A 20,319-nucleotide genomic window follows, 5' to 3' on the forward strand; every position below is an offset into this window, starting at 1 on the left:
AGTGTCACTGGCCCTCATATGTGGGATCCGAACCGGGGCCCTCTGGCATCCCAAGCGAGTTCTTAACCATCGCGCCACTCGGCCGGCCCGAGTTTGGGGTTTTTAAAATATAAACAAGTGGTACTTATTACCTATTTTGATATTCGTATATACATAGAGTCTAAGACATGTTTTTATTTTATTCCTAAAGAGGATTCTTTAATGTTTTCATGTGCTTGTTAACTTCATAATGTAAAATAATGGAACAAAAGGGAGAACAATGCATTTCCTTTTATCTGGTGTGTAAAATGCATAGAATAAAGTCATTATGTACTGTTTATGCCAATTCTATTCTAGAAGAGTTTGGTTTGTTTTTTTTTCCCTATAGAGTTAGTTAAAATATGCTGTAAGATATGTTTCAATAAGCTTCTGAATGTTTTTGAGAGTTTCTTATCTATTGTATTGGTTCACTAAAATGGAAGCTCTGTGAGAGTGTGAATTTCTGTTCACTTTCTCACGTTGGCCTCTAGCACCCAGCACGGTGCCTGCCTGGAACATCGGAAGCTCTTCAGTCAGCATTCTGTGAATGAACCGAGTCCCCCCCTCCTAAGTGACACTGCAGAAACAGTCTCACTTCCCAGAAATCCTCTCTGGGAAGCAACTGAAGGCAGGAGCCGAATTCAATGCTCAGAATCCCTTTGAAACTTGTTCTTAGGGGATGTTCATAATGCGCTGTTCCCCCTTAGTGTTTAGAATATTAAAGAAAACTTTCTGTTACATCTCAGTTAAAAAAAAAAAAAAGCTGGCACACAAGTTGTGGGACAGTGTGAGCAGTAGTTTAGGAGTGCCAGGGTTGGCCAGTAGAGTTCAGGACACCCGATAAATCTGAATTTCAGGCAAAACCCCAATTTTCTAGTGTATGTCCCAAAGATTGCCTGTGACTGGGTGTCATGTGTTTTGTTTGACTACCCTAAGTCGTATTCTAACGTTTGTGCAAAAAAGAGAGAGTGCAGAATGTATGTGTCCAGTTGTGTAACTATATGTGTGTAAATAGATGGTGAAAAATTTGCTTCTTGGGGAAGAGAGCCAGACCAGAGGCGTGGAAGGAAAGGGTCCTTTTCACTGTTTACTTTTTGTGCCTTTTAAATTTTGAGCCATGTAAATATATTACATCTTTTTTAAGACCAAATTATAAAATTAAAATTAAAAACATTCTGGTAGAAGTACTATTGTATGTGGTAGTGTTCCTTAGAGAGATTTAGCTCTACTTTTAAGGTGCCCCAGACTTGCAGTAGTTCTCTAACGGGAAGAACGGGGCTCAGGCTCTTTGGGCAGAAATGGACTGTTCATAAAATACCTGTTGAGGAAGGGGAGAAAATGGAAGATTTGTGTTTTCGGGCACAATTTTATATGTTTGTTAATGCCTGTGAGATGATCATTGTACTTTTGGTAAGGAGATGGTTCTGGACTGTTACCAGAGGAAAGATACCAGCTATCTGAACATGACCTGCCTCCATCTCCCCCGAACTCAAACCAAACACCGTTTTATCTGCTGAATCCCGTGGCCACCGTTGAGTTTGTTCAGTCTGTCCTAGGCCTTGTGTTATTGCTGTGACTCAGTGAGAGAAGAGGGACTGGGGAGACGCCCGTGTCTAGCCCGTCGGCTGACCGCGGGGCAGCGAGGAAGGGGACCCGGGAAAGAAGGCCGTGCTTCTCCCCTTCTCTTCATACAGCTCAGCCTGTTGCTGTAAATGATGACGCAGAAAAGCAGAGCCCACAGGGTACCTTTCAGAAGCATTCAGAGGAGTGTCAGTGTGACTTATTCTTTTATTCCTAAACACACATTTTTCACGTTCTTGTTTTTAATTTTGGACTGAACTAATTATTCTTGATCACTTATTTACTTCTTTTGCTTTCTTTATAATTCATTTGGGTACTTTTCTGTGAGACCACCTTGTATTATTCTATTTCCTTTTTTTTTTTAAGATTTTTATTGGGGAATTAGGGGGATGGGAACAGTGCTGGGGAATTGGGGGAAGGGGAACAGTCAAGTTGCTGTTGTTTTGTTCTTCAATCTTGTTGTGGAGGACGTTGCTTCACTGGCCCAAGTTGGCACCATCATTGCGCTCTTCTCGGGCGAGGCAGATCAGTCGCCGGCTTCTGGACGGCTGCTCACGGCGGCTGCTGGCCGCTCACGCTGGCTGCTGGCTACACATGGTAGCCCATGGCAACCCACTGCAGCAGGGGCTGCAGCCCACACCATCACCAGCGACTCACGGCAGCCCAGCTCCAGGTCGAGCTGTTGTTCAGCATCTTAGCTGTAGAGGGCAGTGTCACTGGCCCTCATATGTGGGATCCGAACCGGGACCCTCTGGCGTCCCAAGCCAGCTCTTAACCATCGCACCACTCGGCCGGCCCTATTCTATTTTCTTCATTTTTAGTTAATACTCACTGTTAATACATTAAGTCTTTATTGAATGCATACCATGGACCAGAGCCTTTGCTGATTGCCAGGAGAAAGAAGTTTTTTCCCCCAAACCTAGCCTCCAAGGAGCTCAGAGATGGGGAGGTGAGCAGATAGAAGACTGGGTGGGATAGTGGTCCTTGGTGCCGTGGGGGATGAGAGGGACACACAGTCCTGCTTGACCCGGAGTGTCACGAGGACTGCCGTGGTGTTTGCAGCAGGCCACTGAGTAGACGTGCCGAGGGCGTGGGCTTAGCAGGTCTGGCAGGGAGCAGCCCCAGACATTCCGATGCCTCAGTTTGGATCAGGACTTGGAGTCAGAGTTGAAAATAAAATTGTTTCAAAACTGTTTGTTACCACCATATATGATGAGGATATTCCAGCACACTGAGAAGCGACACAGACGATGAAGCGGTTTTTTTGCGCATGTTAGACATCGGTGTCTCAAATACTACGGTACTTCAGATCAGCATCCCTTCACCCAGATTTCGGATATATTTCAGAAACAGAAAAATTTATTAGTGTTATTTTGTATATTCTAGCAGAATTGCATACTCCTGGTGTCTTGTCTGAGAGTTCAGGCCACACCACAGCTAAGAGATGTTAGCAGTCCAAAGCCTTGTACACTCCAGATGTTTAACTCCTGGAGTGCTCATAGCTTACATGTCCCTGATCCAGCAACTAGAGATTTTAGCTCACAGCCTGATCATGGTTTTGAAGGTTACTAAGGCATTAGTGCAGACGTCAGAGAGACTGTACTTGGCCTTCTAAGGAGACTTGTGTAGCATATGCGCTAACGAGGCTGACTGCCATGGCTCAGATTGAGGCATGATGCATTGATTTCCTCGTGTGTTAACAACTCTGAAATCAGAGTAAAGCTTCGACTGGCATCGTCCTGTTTAAAGGGAGCATGACGGGTGAGAAGTGAATAAACATATCTGGGTATAAAAGAGACAGGCGTCTCGGCAATGTTTCTTCCTCTTCTTCTTCCTCCTCCCCCCAAGCCATCTCCATCATAGAGATTCTCGCACAGGGAAATTTCAAATTTCCCCGGTTCACTGAGGTATAAAATGACACAAAAACAGTGAGTAGGTCCTCATGGAGCTTGTGTCAGTAAAGGATATCTCATTGCGGAGGGACGTTATCTTATCCCAAAGGATTTTGGTCTAGCAGGTGTGGGTGAGCTGTGAGGCTGTACATTCTAGAACCTCCATGAGTGAGTCAGCTGTGTGCCCTGCAGATGGTAGGCTTGCCATAGGGAGGGGCTGCTCTAAAGGGAAGGTCCCTGTGTCTTTGGTGATCTTCATTTGCCTACAGAATTGTTCCTTAGAATCTAACAAAAATCCAGGGCTGTGTAGTAGAGAAAACTTCTTTTTATGTGATTAGAAAATGTTAGTATGAATGACAGTAGTAGCACCTTAAATTACATTGAACAGAAGCTGACGTGTTTATGTCTTAATTGGAATTTTCTGTATCCAGTTAGTTAGATTGCATGATATAAATTTGGTGAGAACTGTGTTGTCACTTCTAAGATAAGCTTTTGTGTGCTTGCTTTGTTTCAAATAACATGACAAGAACATGAGCCTTTTTGCCCACGAAGCTGTTCCTTCTCTTCTCGCAGATGGTTCTGACTCCAGAGATAAGCCGAAGCTGTACCGCCTCCAGTTAAGTGTGACTGAGGTTGGGACAGAGAAGTTTGATGACAGCTCTATCCAGGTACACATCGTGCTGCAGCTCTGCGCTCCTTTAGTGATTCTTACACTTCAGTAGGTGGTGGCATGTGGTGGTGGATGGATGGATGGATGGATAAAAATTAAAGACCGTATATTGTAATGTAAAAATCCTGTTCCCTCTGGGTCACTTTTCTTTGCTTTAGTGTGAAAAGAGCAGTGAGTCTATGTCCACGCCCAACTGCTAGAAGCTTGGAGTGGTCATGACATTCCTTTGGACTGTTTACTTTTCTCCAGAGGATGGTGATAATTTTATAGGTGTCTCAGGATTCAGGGAGATTAACTCGCTGAAAACGCCTGTCACTGGGTCTGACATATACAGTAATAGGCATCCAGTCAATTACAATTAAAATGTTAGCCGAGTTCCCTTCTCAGTACTTAAATAAAACAGCCTAGCACGTTCTGTGAATGAGGAAGGTCAGAGGGCGTCACTCCATCGGAGCCGAACTCCGGCAGGTCCTCCCTCCTCTGTCTTCTTGTTTCTCAGTTATGAGATGATGGGTCAGATTGCTAATGTCATGTTCGGGTCTAACATCCTTTCCTTCATAGCACAGCAGTAGAACAGCTAAATAGAAATTTGGTAATCATAATGGTCTATATCAATTTATCCATTAAATTATCCATTTAAGATGACCATATGCTTTTTAATGCAAAGTTACAATATGCCATAAATCAAGTTATTAGATGCTAAAAATAAAATGTTCAATTATTTTGACAATGTTTATTATTTTTATACTATTGGTGGAAAATCCACTAAAAACACCAAAAATCCAGACTTCATTAGATTACATTTATCATAAAAGGGGAACTCACAATTTTAAATTTGTTTTTAAATACTATGTACTTTATGATGGCAGTTCCTTTGATTTTCTTTTATTTTTAGTTGTTTGGTTCGGGAATACAGCCCCATCACTGTGACCTCACGAACATGGATGGAGTCGTCACTGTCACACCAAGAAGCATGGATGCCGAGACTTACGTGGAAGGGCTGCGCATCTCAGAGACAACCATGCTGCAAAGCGGGATGAAAGTGCAGTTTGGGGCATCACATGTGTTTAAGTTTGTGGACCCCAGCCAGGACCATGTTCTGGCCAAAAGACCCCTGGATGGAGGCCTGACCATTAAAGGGCCCCGACATAAACCTGGGTAATTAATTACTACAGCAACTCTCAGAATTATAGAATGTTTGTTCATTATTCTTAAAGGATTCTGAATCAAACATAGATGACGTGCTTTCTCATTTTTATTTTGTTTTAATTTTTAAAAATTCCAAGTGGGGTTTGTGGTCCTGTTTCTTGTTGATTTGGTTGGTTTTAGAGGGGAGAAAGAAAGGTCTTGACTTCCTTAATACTGGGAGTTGTGGCTGGTTTTTAAATAATTTTAAAATTTTGTTTTTATTCAGTACTTTAAAGCAATGTTTGTTCCTTTGTGAAGAATTATGGTGTTCCACATAATGATGCTACGTAACTGAGGTTTTTGTGGAGGTGGGGTGTTTTGTTACTGCTAAGGGAGCACGCGAAGGTCTGTAAGGAATTCAGAGTATTCTAGCTCCACCTAGTGCCCTTCTGAGGACTTGCAACGAGGAGGGCCTGTGCTGGAAAACAAACCTTACTGTCCTTTTTGGTCATAATAGTTTTAAGAAAGAATACACTGTTCAGCCACTTGGTTGTCCACTTCGCAGGTTGAAAAACCTGTTTAAAGGAACCAAAACCGCTGAATTAGATGCTCTGCCCGAGAGCTCAAACACAGGTGGCATGTGGGTGGTCTCTGGGTCGCCCTCCCACTGGTTTGTCGTGTGACCTACCTTGTCTTACCCGTCCAGAGCTTATGCTTTGGGCCAGGAGTGAAGTTTCAGTGTCGTCCTGTTGGTCTTGTGACAGTTTATCGGCATTATAAATTCTTTTGGGCTGTCGGAAAAGTCATGACACATTTTTGCAAAAAACAGAAAAAATACGTCATGACTTTTCCGACAACCCAATACTTTGTTCCTGGGGGGTTATCAGTGAACCCTGATTCTTCCTGTTCTTTGTCCATTTTGAGTCCTGGGAAGGATAACAGGCAGCTAATACCTTAAGACTTAAATGTCTTTCTCCAAGAAGAACACTTGTGAGTCGTCGTGCATATTCGCGCAGGCAGACTGGACACTGGACATTCCGTGGGCTTTTCAGATCTGCTCCCAGCCTCTGTCCTTGAGCCCTCAGTCTCAGCAAGTGACTGTCCCTCTCAGCTTCCAAAGAGAACCAGCACGTGCCTTTACTGCCTGCTTCTCCAGAACATCCATGTCTGTCTGACGCGTGTTCCTGCTTCAAACGGAATGTGTATCTGAACTCATCCTTCCCATGCGTGTCTGGGGGCAGCCATGTTTTTATGCTCCTTTCTCAAGGGTCTGTGTATTTATCACCCATTCCCCCTGCCTGTCCCTCAGCATGACCTTTCCACGGGCTCTTCACTGCAGCAGGTAGTCATACTGCTGCTGCTTTTCACGCAGACGCCTTAACAGGTAAGGCACGCCTGCCTTGTAGCCTTACTTTGCACATGTTGATAGGCTGTCTCACCAAAGAAATTATCAAATGAAACGGTTTCTTCTGCAGTGTTGCATCTTGTCTTTCCACAGTATCTACTGTTATTGCCTCTTATTTGCAATTGTGCTTTATTTCTGAGCTTATATCATGTTTATTTTGATGGTGTTAGTAATGTTACTGTCCGCATCTATTTCTGTGCATAAGCACAAGTCTGTGAACGACGTCTGTTAGAGTCCTTTAGATTTGCTCTCTGGTGATATGAGAAACCAGGCCCAGTGGTCATTCTGCCATCATGTCTTCTGCTCTGGAGGCTTCTAATCATATCTCTGGCCAACGTTGGGGGTCATCGCAGAGTGACCTAGGTATCATGGGGGAATGCGCTCTGAAATTTTATTTTTGTTTTTAGGTCTTTTTCTTGTAAAACTAGTGAAAAATGCTTAGTGGGTGACAATGCTAGTACTTACATGCACATCCATAAATTAGAAAAGACTTTTTTTAGTAAATGTTAATTTCGTTCTAATGACAACCTATTACACAAATTTCTAGGTAGATAAACCCAGGTATTTTCTTCATACATGTGTATATATATATATTTTTTTAATTGGCACATAACATATTAGTTTTAGGTGTACAACGTAATGATTCATTATTTGTATATATTGTGAAATGATCATCACAATGAGTCTAGTTAACATCTGTCACCATACCTAGTTACATATTTTTTCATTTCTTTTTTAAGATTTTATTGGGGAATTGGGGAAGGGGACCAGCCACGTTGTTGTTCTTCAGTCTTCGTTGTGGAGGGTGCCAGTCGCCATCTGGCTTCCCATCAGCAGTTCGTGGCCTCTAAGCTCAAGGTGCTGTGTTCAATCTTAGTTGCAGGTGGACGTAGCTACCATCCCATGTGGGAGTCGAACCAGCCGCCTTGTTGTTAAGAGCGCACACTCGAGCCACTGAGCCATCCGGGTGGCAGCTCACCTCAAGAGTTCAGTCTTAGTTGTGGGCAGGCGTGTCCCACCATTGAACAGGCAGTCATGTTGTTAGGAGCACGTGCTCTCACCCGCTGAGCCATCCTGCCACCTGTTGGCAGCTCAGCAACAGCTCAGCTCGGGCTGAGCATCACTGGCCCATGTGGGAATCGAACCGGCAGCCCTGTTGCTCAGAGCTCACGCTCTTAAGCCAACTCTTAACCAACTGAGCCACTCGGCTGGCCCTGTTTTTTCATTTCTTATGAGAATTTTTAAGATCTACTCTCTTAGCAGCTTTCCGATATGCAGTACAGTGTTATTAACTCTGGTCGCCATGCTGTGCATGACATCCCTGTAACTTATTTTATACCTGGGAGTTGGCCTTTGGACCCATTTTGCCAGCCCTCACTTCCTGCCTCTTGCAACTACCAGTCTTCTCTGTGTCTGTGAGCTTGGGGTTTTTGTTTTTGTTTTGTTGATTTATTTATTTTTTAGATCCCACATATAAGTGAGAGCATATGGTATTTGTTCTGTGTCTGACTTGCTTCACTTAGCAATGCGCCCTCTTGGTCTGTCCATGTTGTCACAAATGGCAGGATTTCCTTATTTTTTTAAATGGCTGAATATTCCGTTGTGTATCTGTATATGCCAGGGGTGCCAAAAAAATGTGTACACGTAAATCGTATTCAACTTTTGTTATTGGTATATATTATTACCATTTTAATACAGTTTTTTTCTTTCTTAAAATGTGTATACATTTTTTTGGCACCCTCTGTATATATTTATATGTAGATACATACTACAGCTTCTTTGTCCATTCATCCTTCTGTGGACACTTAGGTTATTTCCATGACTTGGCTATTGTAAATAATACCGCAGTGAACATGGGGGTGCGTGTACCTTTTTGAATTACTGTTTTTGTTTTCTTCAGATAAACACCCAGAAGTAGAATTGCTGGATCATATGGTAGTTCTAGTTTTAAGTTGTTGGTTTTTTGGGGTGGTTTTTTTTTTTGAGAATTTTTATAAGAGTTTATTTGAGCTAAACTAATGACTTGTGCATGGGAGCAAGATCTCAAATGCCCCAGAAAATAAGTTTTGAAGCTTCTTTTGTGCATTTGAAGTTAAGGAGGGAACAAAGGACGATGACGTGGAGGTGGGAGAGAGCCAGGCGGGGATCACCGGGTGGTTAATGAGATGGTGTGCTGCGTGAGGGTGGCTGCTGCTTATTTCAGAAGTGTGTTAACCGAGATACACAGACACTATGGACACGGTTTGCTTACGGCCAAGATAAACCTTCCACTAAAGAAGTTACAGGCCTGGGGCGTGACAACCTGCCCAGTCAGGGATTTATGATCAGGCCACCCTGTGAAGTCACTTTTCGTAGAATGCCTTTTTTCATCCACAGTTCCGCCTTTTGGTCATAACTCAGTCCGAAGGATGCATTGATGACCAACCTTTTGCTCAGACAGTGTGGTCTCACAGGGCTGGGAAGGCTCATCCTAGGAAAGTCAGTATCCACATTGTGTGACCGTTGGGTGGGGCAGTACCGTAGCCATGTGGTCTGAGTTGAGGCTGAATTTTCCCAAAACAGGAAGGGCAAGTAAATGGAAGGCAGTCAGGTCTTAACAGCCTTCGTTGGGAAAAAAAAAACCGATCATTTCTCTCCAGAAAACTAGCTCTCAGGATCCAGTTTGTGCCTGGGGTCTCATTTTTCTGTGTTCGGCATATAGTGTAACATTTACATATGCCACGGAAAGAGGTCTGACAGTTACCACACACGTGTTCAGTAATCATAAACTGATGGACTATATAGAAAAGTCCAAAGAACAAGTAAAACTATTATTATGACTGATAGCATTAGCAGACAGGTAAAGACAATCAAACAAAGTGGGTTCTGTGTTCAATATTCATCTGTAGGTACACAGGCCTTGTCGATGTCTTGGGGTAGCTGTCGACCTCTGGTGTTCTCATCCTCGAGGAGTCTTTGATGGCCTACAGGGGTAACTCCATTTGCTGCTAGGCACCTGATAAGTTCCTTTCCAAAGAGGTTGGAGAGTGTCTTTTATTTGATGTCCTTTCCAAAAAAACAATATCTAAAGTCTTTGTCTCCTGAGAGCTCCCTGTGAAAGGAAACAGTTACCAACTTGGCATTTTCTTGAAGTACTTCATCAAACCTTGGCAATAGTGTAAAACGTCTCCTTTCAGTTAATGTCAGCTCATCAGTCCCTTAATCTAATCTAAGTCCAGCTGAAATGCACTGTGATGCCTGAGGGAATGAAAACTGAGAAATGAACCAGCCAGCAGGGAGGACCAAGTGGCTGTCGGGACTTTTGCGGAGCCTAGCTGTTGGTTTGCTTTACGACTCGCGTTACCCATGCAATGTGCTCTAGAGGTTTTCCTCACTTGTTATACTTGACAAAGCTTCCCGTGCAATTACGAATCTTTTGAGGTGTTCCAGGAGTCTTCTAAAACACTGCAAAGTTATTCCTACATATATTGAGATTTTTAACCATAAAACCTCAATGTCTAATGAAAACTGAGAAGTAATCAGTTAGCTTTCTTTAGCTTGGACATTTTATAACCTCTAGAAAAATTTTCATAGACATCAAAGTCAGTTATTAATATGTACTTACTTTTGTAAAACCCAGGCAATATAAAGACATGTCTATTTTACTTAAACCAACACACTTAAGCTAGTTTTTATTTACTAAGGATTAATCTTAGATCACATGAACTTGAAAAGCATTTCAGTTAATTTCTATATTTCTGAGAATTTTAAGATTCCCAATCCTTACAAGTGCTTGCCTTAAATTAATTTTAACAATACCATCCAAAGGTAGGAAATTATCTCATATTTACAACATACATATGTAGACTTACACAGGCAAACAGCACAGTTGGATCCAATTTTTTTTTTGGGTGGGGGAGGTATTTACATCTGTCCTTGACAAGTCAATTTGTAAATGACCTTCCCCCTTTTAAAGTAAGGACAGCCTTTTTTATTATCTCAAAGAATTGGGTTGACAGCTAAATGACATCATAGATCTATTTATCTAAATCCTCTTTTTGAAGCTTTGAGAGACCAATTTAATATGTTTTCCATTCATTCTGCCTCATTTTATACCTGGCTTTTTCTAATTGCTGAGTAAAAAAAGTATCAAAGGATCCTCATTTGACCATCTTGGTATTAGAGGGAGACTGAGTTTTGTGGGGCTTGTCTGCCTGGAAGGCACAGTTTCCCATGTTCGTTTTGAGATCTGTGGAGTCTGAACAAACTTTCAGGGAAAACCAGCCCTTACGTGCCCAGTCTCCAGATGAGCCCCACGCTGTGCATATCCTTTTAGCACTGCTTTACACCCTAGAGGAAGTTTTTCCTCAGGCAACCCCCCAGGGATTCTTAGTCAGCTGAGAATACCCGAGCAAGGGCCAGCGACAGCTTATGGGATGCTGCCGGACCGCAGTGCTTTCCAAGGCACGGGCTCCTCGGGTTGAACCCATTGCCAGGGCACCCTGCCCTTCTCCCCGGGCTCCTGAAGCCTTCTTCAGGATGAGCTGCCCTCCTGCACTGGCCACCTCCGTGGCACCCAGATGCAGGGGTCTGAACAACACGTCACTCCACTGGCTATTCAGGTTGGGGAAGCGAGTGTCCCTCCTCTTTGGAGCTAAAGACAGTTCAGTCTCATTCAACCAGCAAAGATTTTGGTCCAATTTTCAGTAAGCAATCTAGCTTAATAGCCTAAACTAAAAGCAGCAACCCGGTTTTTTGTTTTGTTTTGTTTTGTTTTTTTCTTCTTCTTTCTCTGTGTTATCTCAACCATTATCCACCTTGAGGATTTTCTAAGAACAGCTCAATTAAAGCATAGAGACCCAGAATTCTGAGAAAATCTCACCCAAGTTCACCTGATGCGAAGCAGGGAGCCAGTGGGGCACACAGGGCCCATGCTGGTACCTAACACCGGGTTCTGTGGGCTTCGTCCAAACTCGCAGAGGGTTTTTATAAGAGCTTATTTGAGCCAAACTGAGGTCAGATGCTGGGGAGCAAGATCTGAAATGCTCCCTATTTTTAATCTTTTGAGGAGCCTCCACACTGTTGTCCACAGTGGCTGCACCAGTTTATATCCCCACCAACAGTGCACCAGGGTTCCCTTTTCTCCACAGCCTCACCACACTTAGCTCAGCTTCTCGTTGTGATTTTGATTTGCATTTCCCTGATGGTTAGTGATGTTGGCTGTCTGTATGTTTTCTTTGGGAAATGTCTATTCAGGTTCTCTGCCCATTTTAAAATTTTAAAAATTTAAAATTTTAAAAACCCATTTTTAAATGGATTGTTTGGTTTCTTGCTATTAAGTTGTGTGAGCTCTTTATATATTTTGGATATTAACCCTTTACCAGATGTGTGATTTGCAAATATTTCCCCCATTCTATATGTCGCCTTTTCACTTTGTTGATGGTTCCTTTGCTGTGTAGAAGCCGTTTATTTTGATGTAGTCCCATTTATTTTGTTCCCTTTGCTTTAGGTGTCAGATCCAAAAAATCATTGTCAAAAGCAATGTCAAGGAGCTTACCACATAGGTTTTCTTCTAGGAATTTTATGGTTTCAGATGTTACATTCGAGTCTTTAATCCATTTTGAGTTAATTTTTTTGTGTGGTTAAGTTAGTGGTCCAGTTTCACTTTTTTGCATGTGGCTGTCCAGTTTTCCCAGAACCATTCATTGAAGAGACTGTCATTTCTCTATTGTATATCCTTGGCTCCTTTGTTGTAAATTAATTGACCACATATGTATGGGTTTATTTCTGGGTTCTCTCTTCTGTCCCATTGATCTATGTGTCTGTTTTTATGCCAATACTATACTGTTTTGATGACTATACCCTTGTAATATATTTAAAATCAGAGGGCCTCCAGCTTTGCCTGCTATCTCTCAAGATTGCTTGGACTATTGGGGGTCTGTTTGGTTCCATACAAGCTTTAGGGATTGTTTGTTCTATTTCTGTGAAAAATGCCATTGGAATTTTAATAGGGATTGAATCTGTAGATGGCATTGGTTGTATGGGCATTTTAACAATATCCTTTCAATTCATGAACACGGAATATCTTCCCATTTCTTTGGGTCTTCTTCAGTTTTTTTTCATTAATGTCTTAAATTTTCACTGTATTGGTCTTTTACCTCCTTGGTTAAATTTACTCCTGTGTTTTATTCTTTTTGATGCAATTGTACATGGGATTGTTTTAGTAATTTCTCTTTCTGATAGTTGGTTGTTAGTTTATAGAAACAATAGATTTTTTTATTTTGATTTTGTATGCTGAAACTTTACTGAATTTATTAGCTCTAACAGTTTTTTGGTGGAGTCTTTAGGGCAGTGGGTCTCAACCTTCCTAATGCTGCGACCCTTTAATACAGTTCCTCATGTTGTGGTGACCCCCAACCATAAAATTATTTTCATTGCTACTCTATAACTGTAATTTTGCTACTGTTATGAATTGTAACTATCTGATATGCAGGATGTATTTTCATTGTTACAAATTGAACATAATTAAAGCATAGTGATTAATCACAAAAACAATATGTAATTATATTGTGAAATATTTATTTCTAATTACAAATAAATGAAATTTTGTCTTGAAGCATGGAGATGGATAGAGGAGCGGTGTCTCAGTTCCTAAGACCATCGAAAATATATGTTTTCCGAAGGTCTTAGGCGACCCCTGTGAAAGGGTCGTTCGACCCCCAAAGGGGTCGCAACCCACAGGTTGAGAACTGCTGCTTTAGGGTATTCTTTATATAATATATCATCTGCAAATTGTGAAAGTTTTACCTCGCAAGTTTTGCTCCAGTTCAGATGTGTTTTCTTTATCTTGCCTAATTGCTCTGGATAGGACTTCAGTACTGTATTGAGTAAAAGTGGTAATAATGGACATCCTTGTCTTGTTCCTGATCTTAGAGGAAAAGCTTTCAGCTTTTTGCCATTGAGTCTGATTTTAGTCTTTGTTATGTTGAGGTACATTCCCTCTCCATTGAGTCTGATTTTAATCTTTGTTATGTTGAGGTACATTCCCTCTCTACCTACTTTGTTGAGATTTTTTTTTTTTTATCATAAATGGATGTTGAAATTTGTTGAAATGCCTTTTCTGCGTCTTTTGAGATGCTCATGTGATTTTAATCCTTTATTTTGTTAACATGTATCACTTTAACTGATTTGTGGTGTTAAACCATCTTTGCATGTCTGGAATAAATCCCACTTGATCATGGTATATGATCCTTTTAATGTATTGTTGGTTTGCTAATATTTTGTTGAGAATTTTTGCATCTATGTTCATCAGGGATATTGGCCTGTAATTTTATTTTCTCATGGTGTCCTTGTCTGGTTTTGGTATCAAGGCAATGCTGACTTCGTAAAATAGTCTGGAAGTGTTCCCTCCTTTTCTGTTTTTTTGGAAGAGTTTGAAGAGGACTGGTATTAATTCTTTAAATGTCTGGTAGACTTTACTTAGTGCAGCTGTCTAGTCCTGGGTTTTTGTATGTTGGGAGGTTTTTGGTTACTGATTCAATCTCATAGCTCACAATTAGTCTGTTCATATTTCCTGTTTCTTCATATTTCATTCTTTGTAGGTTGTATGTTTTAGGAATTTGTTCATTTCTTCTCGGTTGCTCAAATTGTTGGCATATAATTGTTCATGGTGGTCTCTTAAGACCCTTTGTATTTCTGTGGTATCACTTGTAATGTCACCTCTTTCATTTCTAATTTTGAGTCCCTTTTTTTTTCTGGTCAATCTAGTTAAAGGTTTATCATTTTTGTTTCTATTTTCAAAGAGCCAGCTTAGTTTCATTGGTCTTTTTATTGTCTTTTTAGCGTCTGTTTCACTTATTTCTGCTCTGATTTTTGTGGTTTCCTTCCTTTCAGTAACATTGGGCTTTCTTTTCTGTTCTTTTCTAGTTCCTGGAGGGATACATGATCCAGGTATTCTTAGCTGCACTTTTTAGGGTCTTTGCCTTCAAAGCCTGAGTGATGCTATGTTATCAAGGTGGCGCAGTTTGACATTGATGGGTAGTGTGGGAATTTTAGAGACTTCTGATGACGCTGCAATTCATTTATGAATCCATTTAATCTGCATTCTTTGAGCACCTGTGTCATGTGACATTGTGGTCTCAGTGCTGAGATGCCCGAGACACGGTTCTTATACTTTGATGGTGTCATCAAAGTCATGAATAAAAATATTTTCTAACTGTTCACATATCCAGAATGCAGTACAAGTGGATCCATGTTAAACTTGAAAGTTTTGGTAGCTTTAGGGAAAAAAGTAAAAAGCTTTGCATGGTATTGAGTAAATTTGTCATTCTAGGATGGTAATTACCAGTGGACTCGAGAAGACTTAGCTTGTGCTTTTGTACGTCACAGAGGAAGCTAGGGGTGGGTTAGTTGTATCTGTAGCTTTGAGAGGTCGTGATGACAGGAGGTGAACAGTCCTCGTTCCTGTGCTCATTATCAGAGACCAAGTAACAGCTCAAGTTCTCATTCAAACCAGTGCAGACCAGTACAACTCTTTCTTTGTTTTGTGAATATCTTGGTGACAGAGGATAAGTATTTAATTTCAGGAAGCTTTGTAATATATTGCATAAAGTCGTTTTCAGAAGATTGATGATATTTAGCCTTTACTTTCTCCAAAGTTACTATTTTTAAGCGTGATATTATTTTGTATTACCAGGTGATTTTTCATAGTGATGGGGTAGAGGAGGAGTTTCTACCTGCTTTTTTAATTTGAAAACTTGTTTTGAACTTCTACATCACTTCTTAGTTTCATTCTATAGATTGGACTTAAATACATGTTTCAAGTTAGCATGTGCTTTGAAATTAGACTATATATTTTCCAAATATTATAACAAAAGAGATTTTCATTCTTTTCGATTGTCTTGTGAAGCCCAGGAAGTCATCCTGCCTGGTTCCCAGGTGCTTTTAGGTGCTCTTCAGCTGGGCCTCTCTCGTGGGCTGGGACTCCTTCATTCTTCCTTCGTGCCAAAGAAACGTCACTGGCCTCAGCTTATTGACTGTTTAATGAGATTGTGTATATTCTGAGTTAATTTTTTCATAGTGATAGTTTAAAAGTTTTGGAATTTTGAGATATTCTAAAAAATAGTTTAAATAAGAATAATTCTTGATCTGATTCCTAACATCAAAATTTCTCCGTTTCTTTCTTTGTAGCCTAAGTGGTGGTGTCCATAAACTATTATCAGACTGATTTTCAGACAGGAGGGCGGCTCAGCCCCTGTGCGTGTCCTCCCTGTGAGCACGTCACCTGCCCTCTCTGTCTGCAGGGCTCCCGGCACCTGAGGCGCCTCCACTTCATTCACGTGCCGTTTGCAGCCTGGAGAGGCTGATGTGATGAAACAGCTCGCTTTCCCCCTTATTGTTCCTTGCAACTTACTGTTTTAAGTACAGCTTTAAAAAACATCCCGAGAGTATTAGTATGCATCAATAAGAGAAGCATAAAGTTACTGTATTTTTGTTCTGTAACTTCATATGCTGAAAATAAAGTGATGTCTTGATGATCTTTGAACACCATGGTGTTTAGCTAACTGTTCCTTTCGTATCACTGAAAGAGACTGCGCCGTCTCATTCCAGAATCAGTAACTCCATGGATTTCTTTTTGTCCTCACAGGATTGTTCAGGAGACAACTTTTGATTTAGGAGGAGATGTCCATAGTGGAACAGCATTACCAACAAGCAAGGTAGGTGCTTGCGTGGGACCTGATGGGACCATGTTTGTGCAGCTGTGGGACACCATAGACGGCTTCCTGGAAGTGTGTGCGTGAACTGGTGTGCAGACAGACTTCACAGTGGCTCTGCCTGCAGGTTGTCCCCATCTGCTGTGTTGTCGCTTAGTGACAGACCTCAAACAGGAGCACACTGGAGTTTTCCCTAAGATGAGGACAGCTGTGCTTTCTCCTCTGTGGTGTGCGCCTGGGCCTCTCGTGTGTCACTGGCCCTTCTTGGTCAGGTGACCCCTGAAGACCATGGGCTCCTGCTCTCCTTGACCCCTCAGCATAGACCCTAGCTCCTACCCACCCGCTGCCCTCCCAGGCACTTCGCTTGCACAGTCCGTTTATTTGTCTTCATCGTGGTCATCTAATGCTGGGGAACAAGCAGCCCTTACTCAGTGGCCTGGCACAGCGGCCACCTTGTGTGCTTACAGCGCGTGCCGCCTGGTTTGGACTCACCTGGGCCGTCATTTGCTGGTCTTGCTGATGGTAACTTGTGTGACTGCATTCACCTAGCTAGTGGGCTAGTTGGTAGCCAGGCTGTGCTGGGACATAGGGATTCCTGTTATTTCTCTGTCACCTCAGATTCCCTGCATGGGACCTCTCGCCCCATCATGTCTCCGTGAGGCAACCTGACTTCTTGGTACTGCGAGAGCCACGGAATTTACAGGTCTCCTGAAGGCTTGGCCAGGAGCTCACACAGCGTGGATTCTTCCACCTGCCGTTGGTTAAAGCGAAGCTCAGGCCCTGCCCAGATGGGGGGAGGGGCTTCACCACGGCTCTGCCGCCACAGACCCCCACAGTCCTGGAACATGCTCATCAGCCTCAGGACATGTGTGGTGGCCCTGTTTTTAGAAGCCCTCACTGTCCCCTCTAGCTGTTGCCCCCCAGGCTTCTGCTCCTGTTCACAGCATGATTTCTTGAAGACATAATCTGTGGTGGCCATGTCCACTTCCCATAAGTCCCGTGTTCTTTCCTCGGCTCCTGCTCCTTCGTAGGGACTGTGCTGGTTGCGCGCGCTGACGACCCCCAGGTGGCCAAGCCCGTCTTGCTCTCCGTCTGGCTGGCTGGCTCACCGCCACTTACTTGGTGCACTTTTTTTCAGCTTCCAGGTGTCACTCTTCATTTCTTCCCACTTCAGTGCTTGTACCTCCTCCTCCTCCGCTTCACTTCTCAAATTTGGGGGGTGCTGAGGCTTCAGACCTAGAGCCCTCCCCTCTGTTAGTCTCTGCTCCTTAGGCGATCTCACACAGTTGCCTAAGTCACAATACGACCGTCTTTGTTAAGTGCTCCTGACTCTGGCCCTGACCTCTCCATGCTCCAGAGGCTTGCTTGACATGCTGTGTGAATAGCTGACACGTATTTCTGGTTTAACACAGCTGAAACGAACTAGGTTTTCTTTCTCCAGCATCCGCCTTGCCCTGGTCCTTCCTGACCGCAGTAAAGGACGTCCCATCCACAGGGCTGTCACAGGTTGTCCTCAGTGCCTTTCCTTCACGCAGCCTCTGCATCCGTCATTCACAAGTTCTGTTTGCTCTGCCTCTGAACTAGTCCTCAAATGTCTGCCTTTCTCCATCGTCACCGAGAGGTCTGGCTTGGACTGCAGTCGTCACGTGGCAGGAGCGCCGCATAGCTCCTTAGATGGATGGCAGCCTTCTGTTCTGCCCTGGCTCCTCACTGTCCTGCCAACACCAGACTCGGGTTTGAAAGATGTAAATGAGATTCTGTTATCGTCCCGCTTTCAAAGATCCTGGTGGCTTCTCACCCCAAATATCACAGTCTTCACTCGGGCTCCTGCGGCGCCTCCCTCTGAGCTTAGCGTGTGCTGGCCCTGGCCGGTCCCTGCACGCAGGCCTCTGCTCTGGCCCCTGACCACCTGCCCAGTCCCATCTGAAGGCCCACGTGTGTCTGCCCTTCCGAATGCTCTTTACGCTGTTCGCACATGGCGACCCCCGTATCTCAGACCTCAGCTTCAGGCACCTCCTTGATGGCAGTGGTCCTCAAGCATCCGGGCACCATTACCACAGCTTGTTTCAAGCTCTTTATGCAGCCTTTACTCCTGGCTGAGCTCTTGTTTGTTGATTGACTGTAGAATGTGAGCTCTTGCTGGGTAGGCTCACAGCTATACCTTTGGTGCTTAGAGAAACGTGGTGCACGATATAGTCCCAGTAAAGATCTCTGGAATAGCTGAATGAATAGACACTCTTGGGACCAAATATAACTGTCTTTATAAAAATGTTAGTTTTCATAAAATGTTTAGTCAACATAGAAAATTTGGTAAATTGAAAAATAAAAGTGAAAACCATTCATTCCTTCACAATTTATAGTTGGCTATTGATAACATTTTGATGGACGCTTTTCTGAATCTTTTCTGCATGTACGTGCATTAATTTATACATTTTAACATCATTAAATCTGTACACACACACACATACACACATATGTGTACGTGTGCATACACAGACCTTTCTGTCCTGCTTTCTTAGGCTGTTATTTTCTGAGGGTTTCTTTTGAAAATCATTTGAAAACAAACTAAAATTGTTTTGTAATATGTTCGTGTATAAACATGCCATAATTTGTCTATCTTTTGCCTTGTTATTCATTTAAAACAATTTTTAGTAGTCTGGGTATTACCATCTGCTGACCAAGCAGTTTTTTTTCTATAAATGTATCTTATTGGAAGTAATTATTGTCTATGAATATATATATTTATGGGCACGATTGTCATGATTCTATACTGATGAACATTTTAAACAACATAAGGGATTGGTTTAATGAACTTTGATGAACAGACAACAAAATGTTTTATGGCCGTTACAGTTCTGTAACGTAAAATAATATTGTAGGATGTTCACAACATGAAAAAGAGTATTTTGTTTACAAATTGGACTGTATAGTCTCATTTTTGGAAAATGAAAAACTGGAGAGCTATATATGGCATAATGTAATCTCCAGTTGGTAAAACAAGGATGGTTCTGTCTTACTTACCTGTGCTCAGTGTCTGCAGTTAACAGATGTGGTGAGGCATCTTACATAAAGGTAGTTTGCTATGGTCGATTTCTGTGTATCAGTGTATTGATTCTGTTCTGATTGTTTTCTTGATATAGGTAACTCATCCTTTTTGTCTGCTGTAGGTTGGTTAGGAATGTGTGCTCTTTGAAAGAGTTTAAATATGCGGTGTTGGGTTGCTATACATGTGTGCTTTTCCTGTGTTGACTAAGGGCAAGAAATAAACCAGTTTCTATACTGAATTCTTCATAGGTATTGAGTTATAAAGAGCAGATTTTAAAATATTTTCTTAAAACTAACAAGGAAAACAGAAGACCCTAACTCTTCACGTTGTGCACATTCTCTCAGGCCTTCCTGATTTAGGAGAACTTTTTGGAAATAAAGTCAGTGTCGTTGCCATGCTTTGGAGAACCCTGTGTGTATGTACCGCTTCTGAGTGCCTGTGTTATAAAGCAGCTTCTAGCTCCTCGGAAAGGAAGGTGGCTCTGTGTTCCCTGTTCTTCGGTGACAGTTAATGACAGTGTGTCTTGGGCGTGCCACTCCTCGTGGACATGCCGTCCCCAGCGTGCTGTGCATTTCCGGTCTGTGCTCGTGCTCTGCTCCCGTGTCGTGCTCTCCCTGCTTGGCAGCCTTGCAGCACAGCTTCACTTGCAGCGCTGGGTGTGAAGCGTGGGGAGGTGTGCAGTGTCTTAAACGCCCTGCGTCTCCCTTCCTCTTGGCCCAGAGCACCACGAGGCTGGACAGCGACAGAGGGCCGTCTGCCTCCAGCACAGCCGAGCGAGGGATGGTGAAGCCCATGGTCAGAGTGGAGCAGCAGGACTACCGCAGGCAAGAAAGCAGGTAGGGGCAGCTCCGTCTTAGTCTCAGAAGAGGGAGCGTCCCGAGGGGGGA

At 42.7% G+C, this 20,319-nt stretch overlaps 1 protein-coding gene across 15 annotated transcripts in view; it reads left to right on the top strand.

The window, feature by feature from the left end:
* Window positions 1-20,319, top strand: part of AFDN (afadin, adherens junction formation factor) — a 93,749-nt gene that overhangs the window by 22,768 nt on the left and 50,662 nt on the right. For all 15 annotated transcript variants that reach the window (XM_019659479.1, XM_019659482.1, XM_019659484.1 and 12 more), the window contains 4 exons: window positions 4,065-4,159; window positions 5,057-5,319; window positions 16,320-16,389; window positions 20,153-20,268. In XM_019659479.1, the coding sequence (XP_019515024.1) occupies window positions 4,065-4,159; window positions 5,057-5,319; window positions 16,320-16,389; window positions 20,153-20,268 (544 nt within the window). The remainder of the gene's footprint in view (window positions 1-4,064; window positions 4,160-5,056; window positions 5,320-16,319; window positions 16,390-20,152; window positions 20,269-20,319) is intronic.

This window comes from Hipposideros armiger, unplaced genomic scaffold (assembly GCF_001890085.2).
Source record: "Hipposideros armiger isolate ML-2016 unplaced genomic scaffold, ASM189008v1 scaffold_299, whole genome shotgun sequence".
In the NCBI taxonomy this organism is placed as follows: domain Eukaryota; kingdom Metazoa; phylum Chordata; class Mammalia; order Chiroptera; family Hipposideridae; genus Hipposideros; species Hipposideros armiger.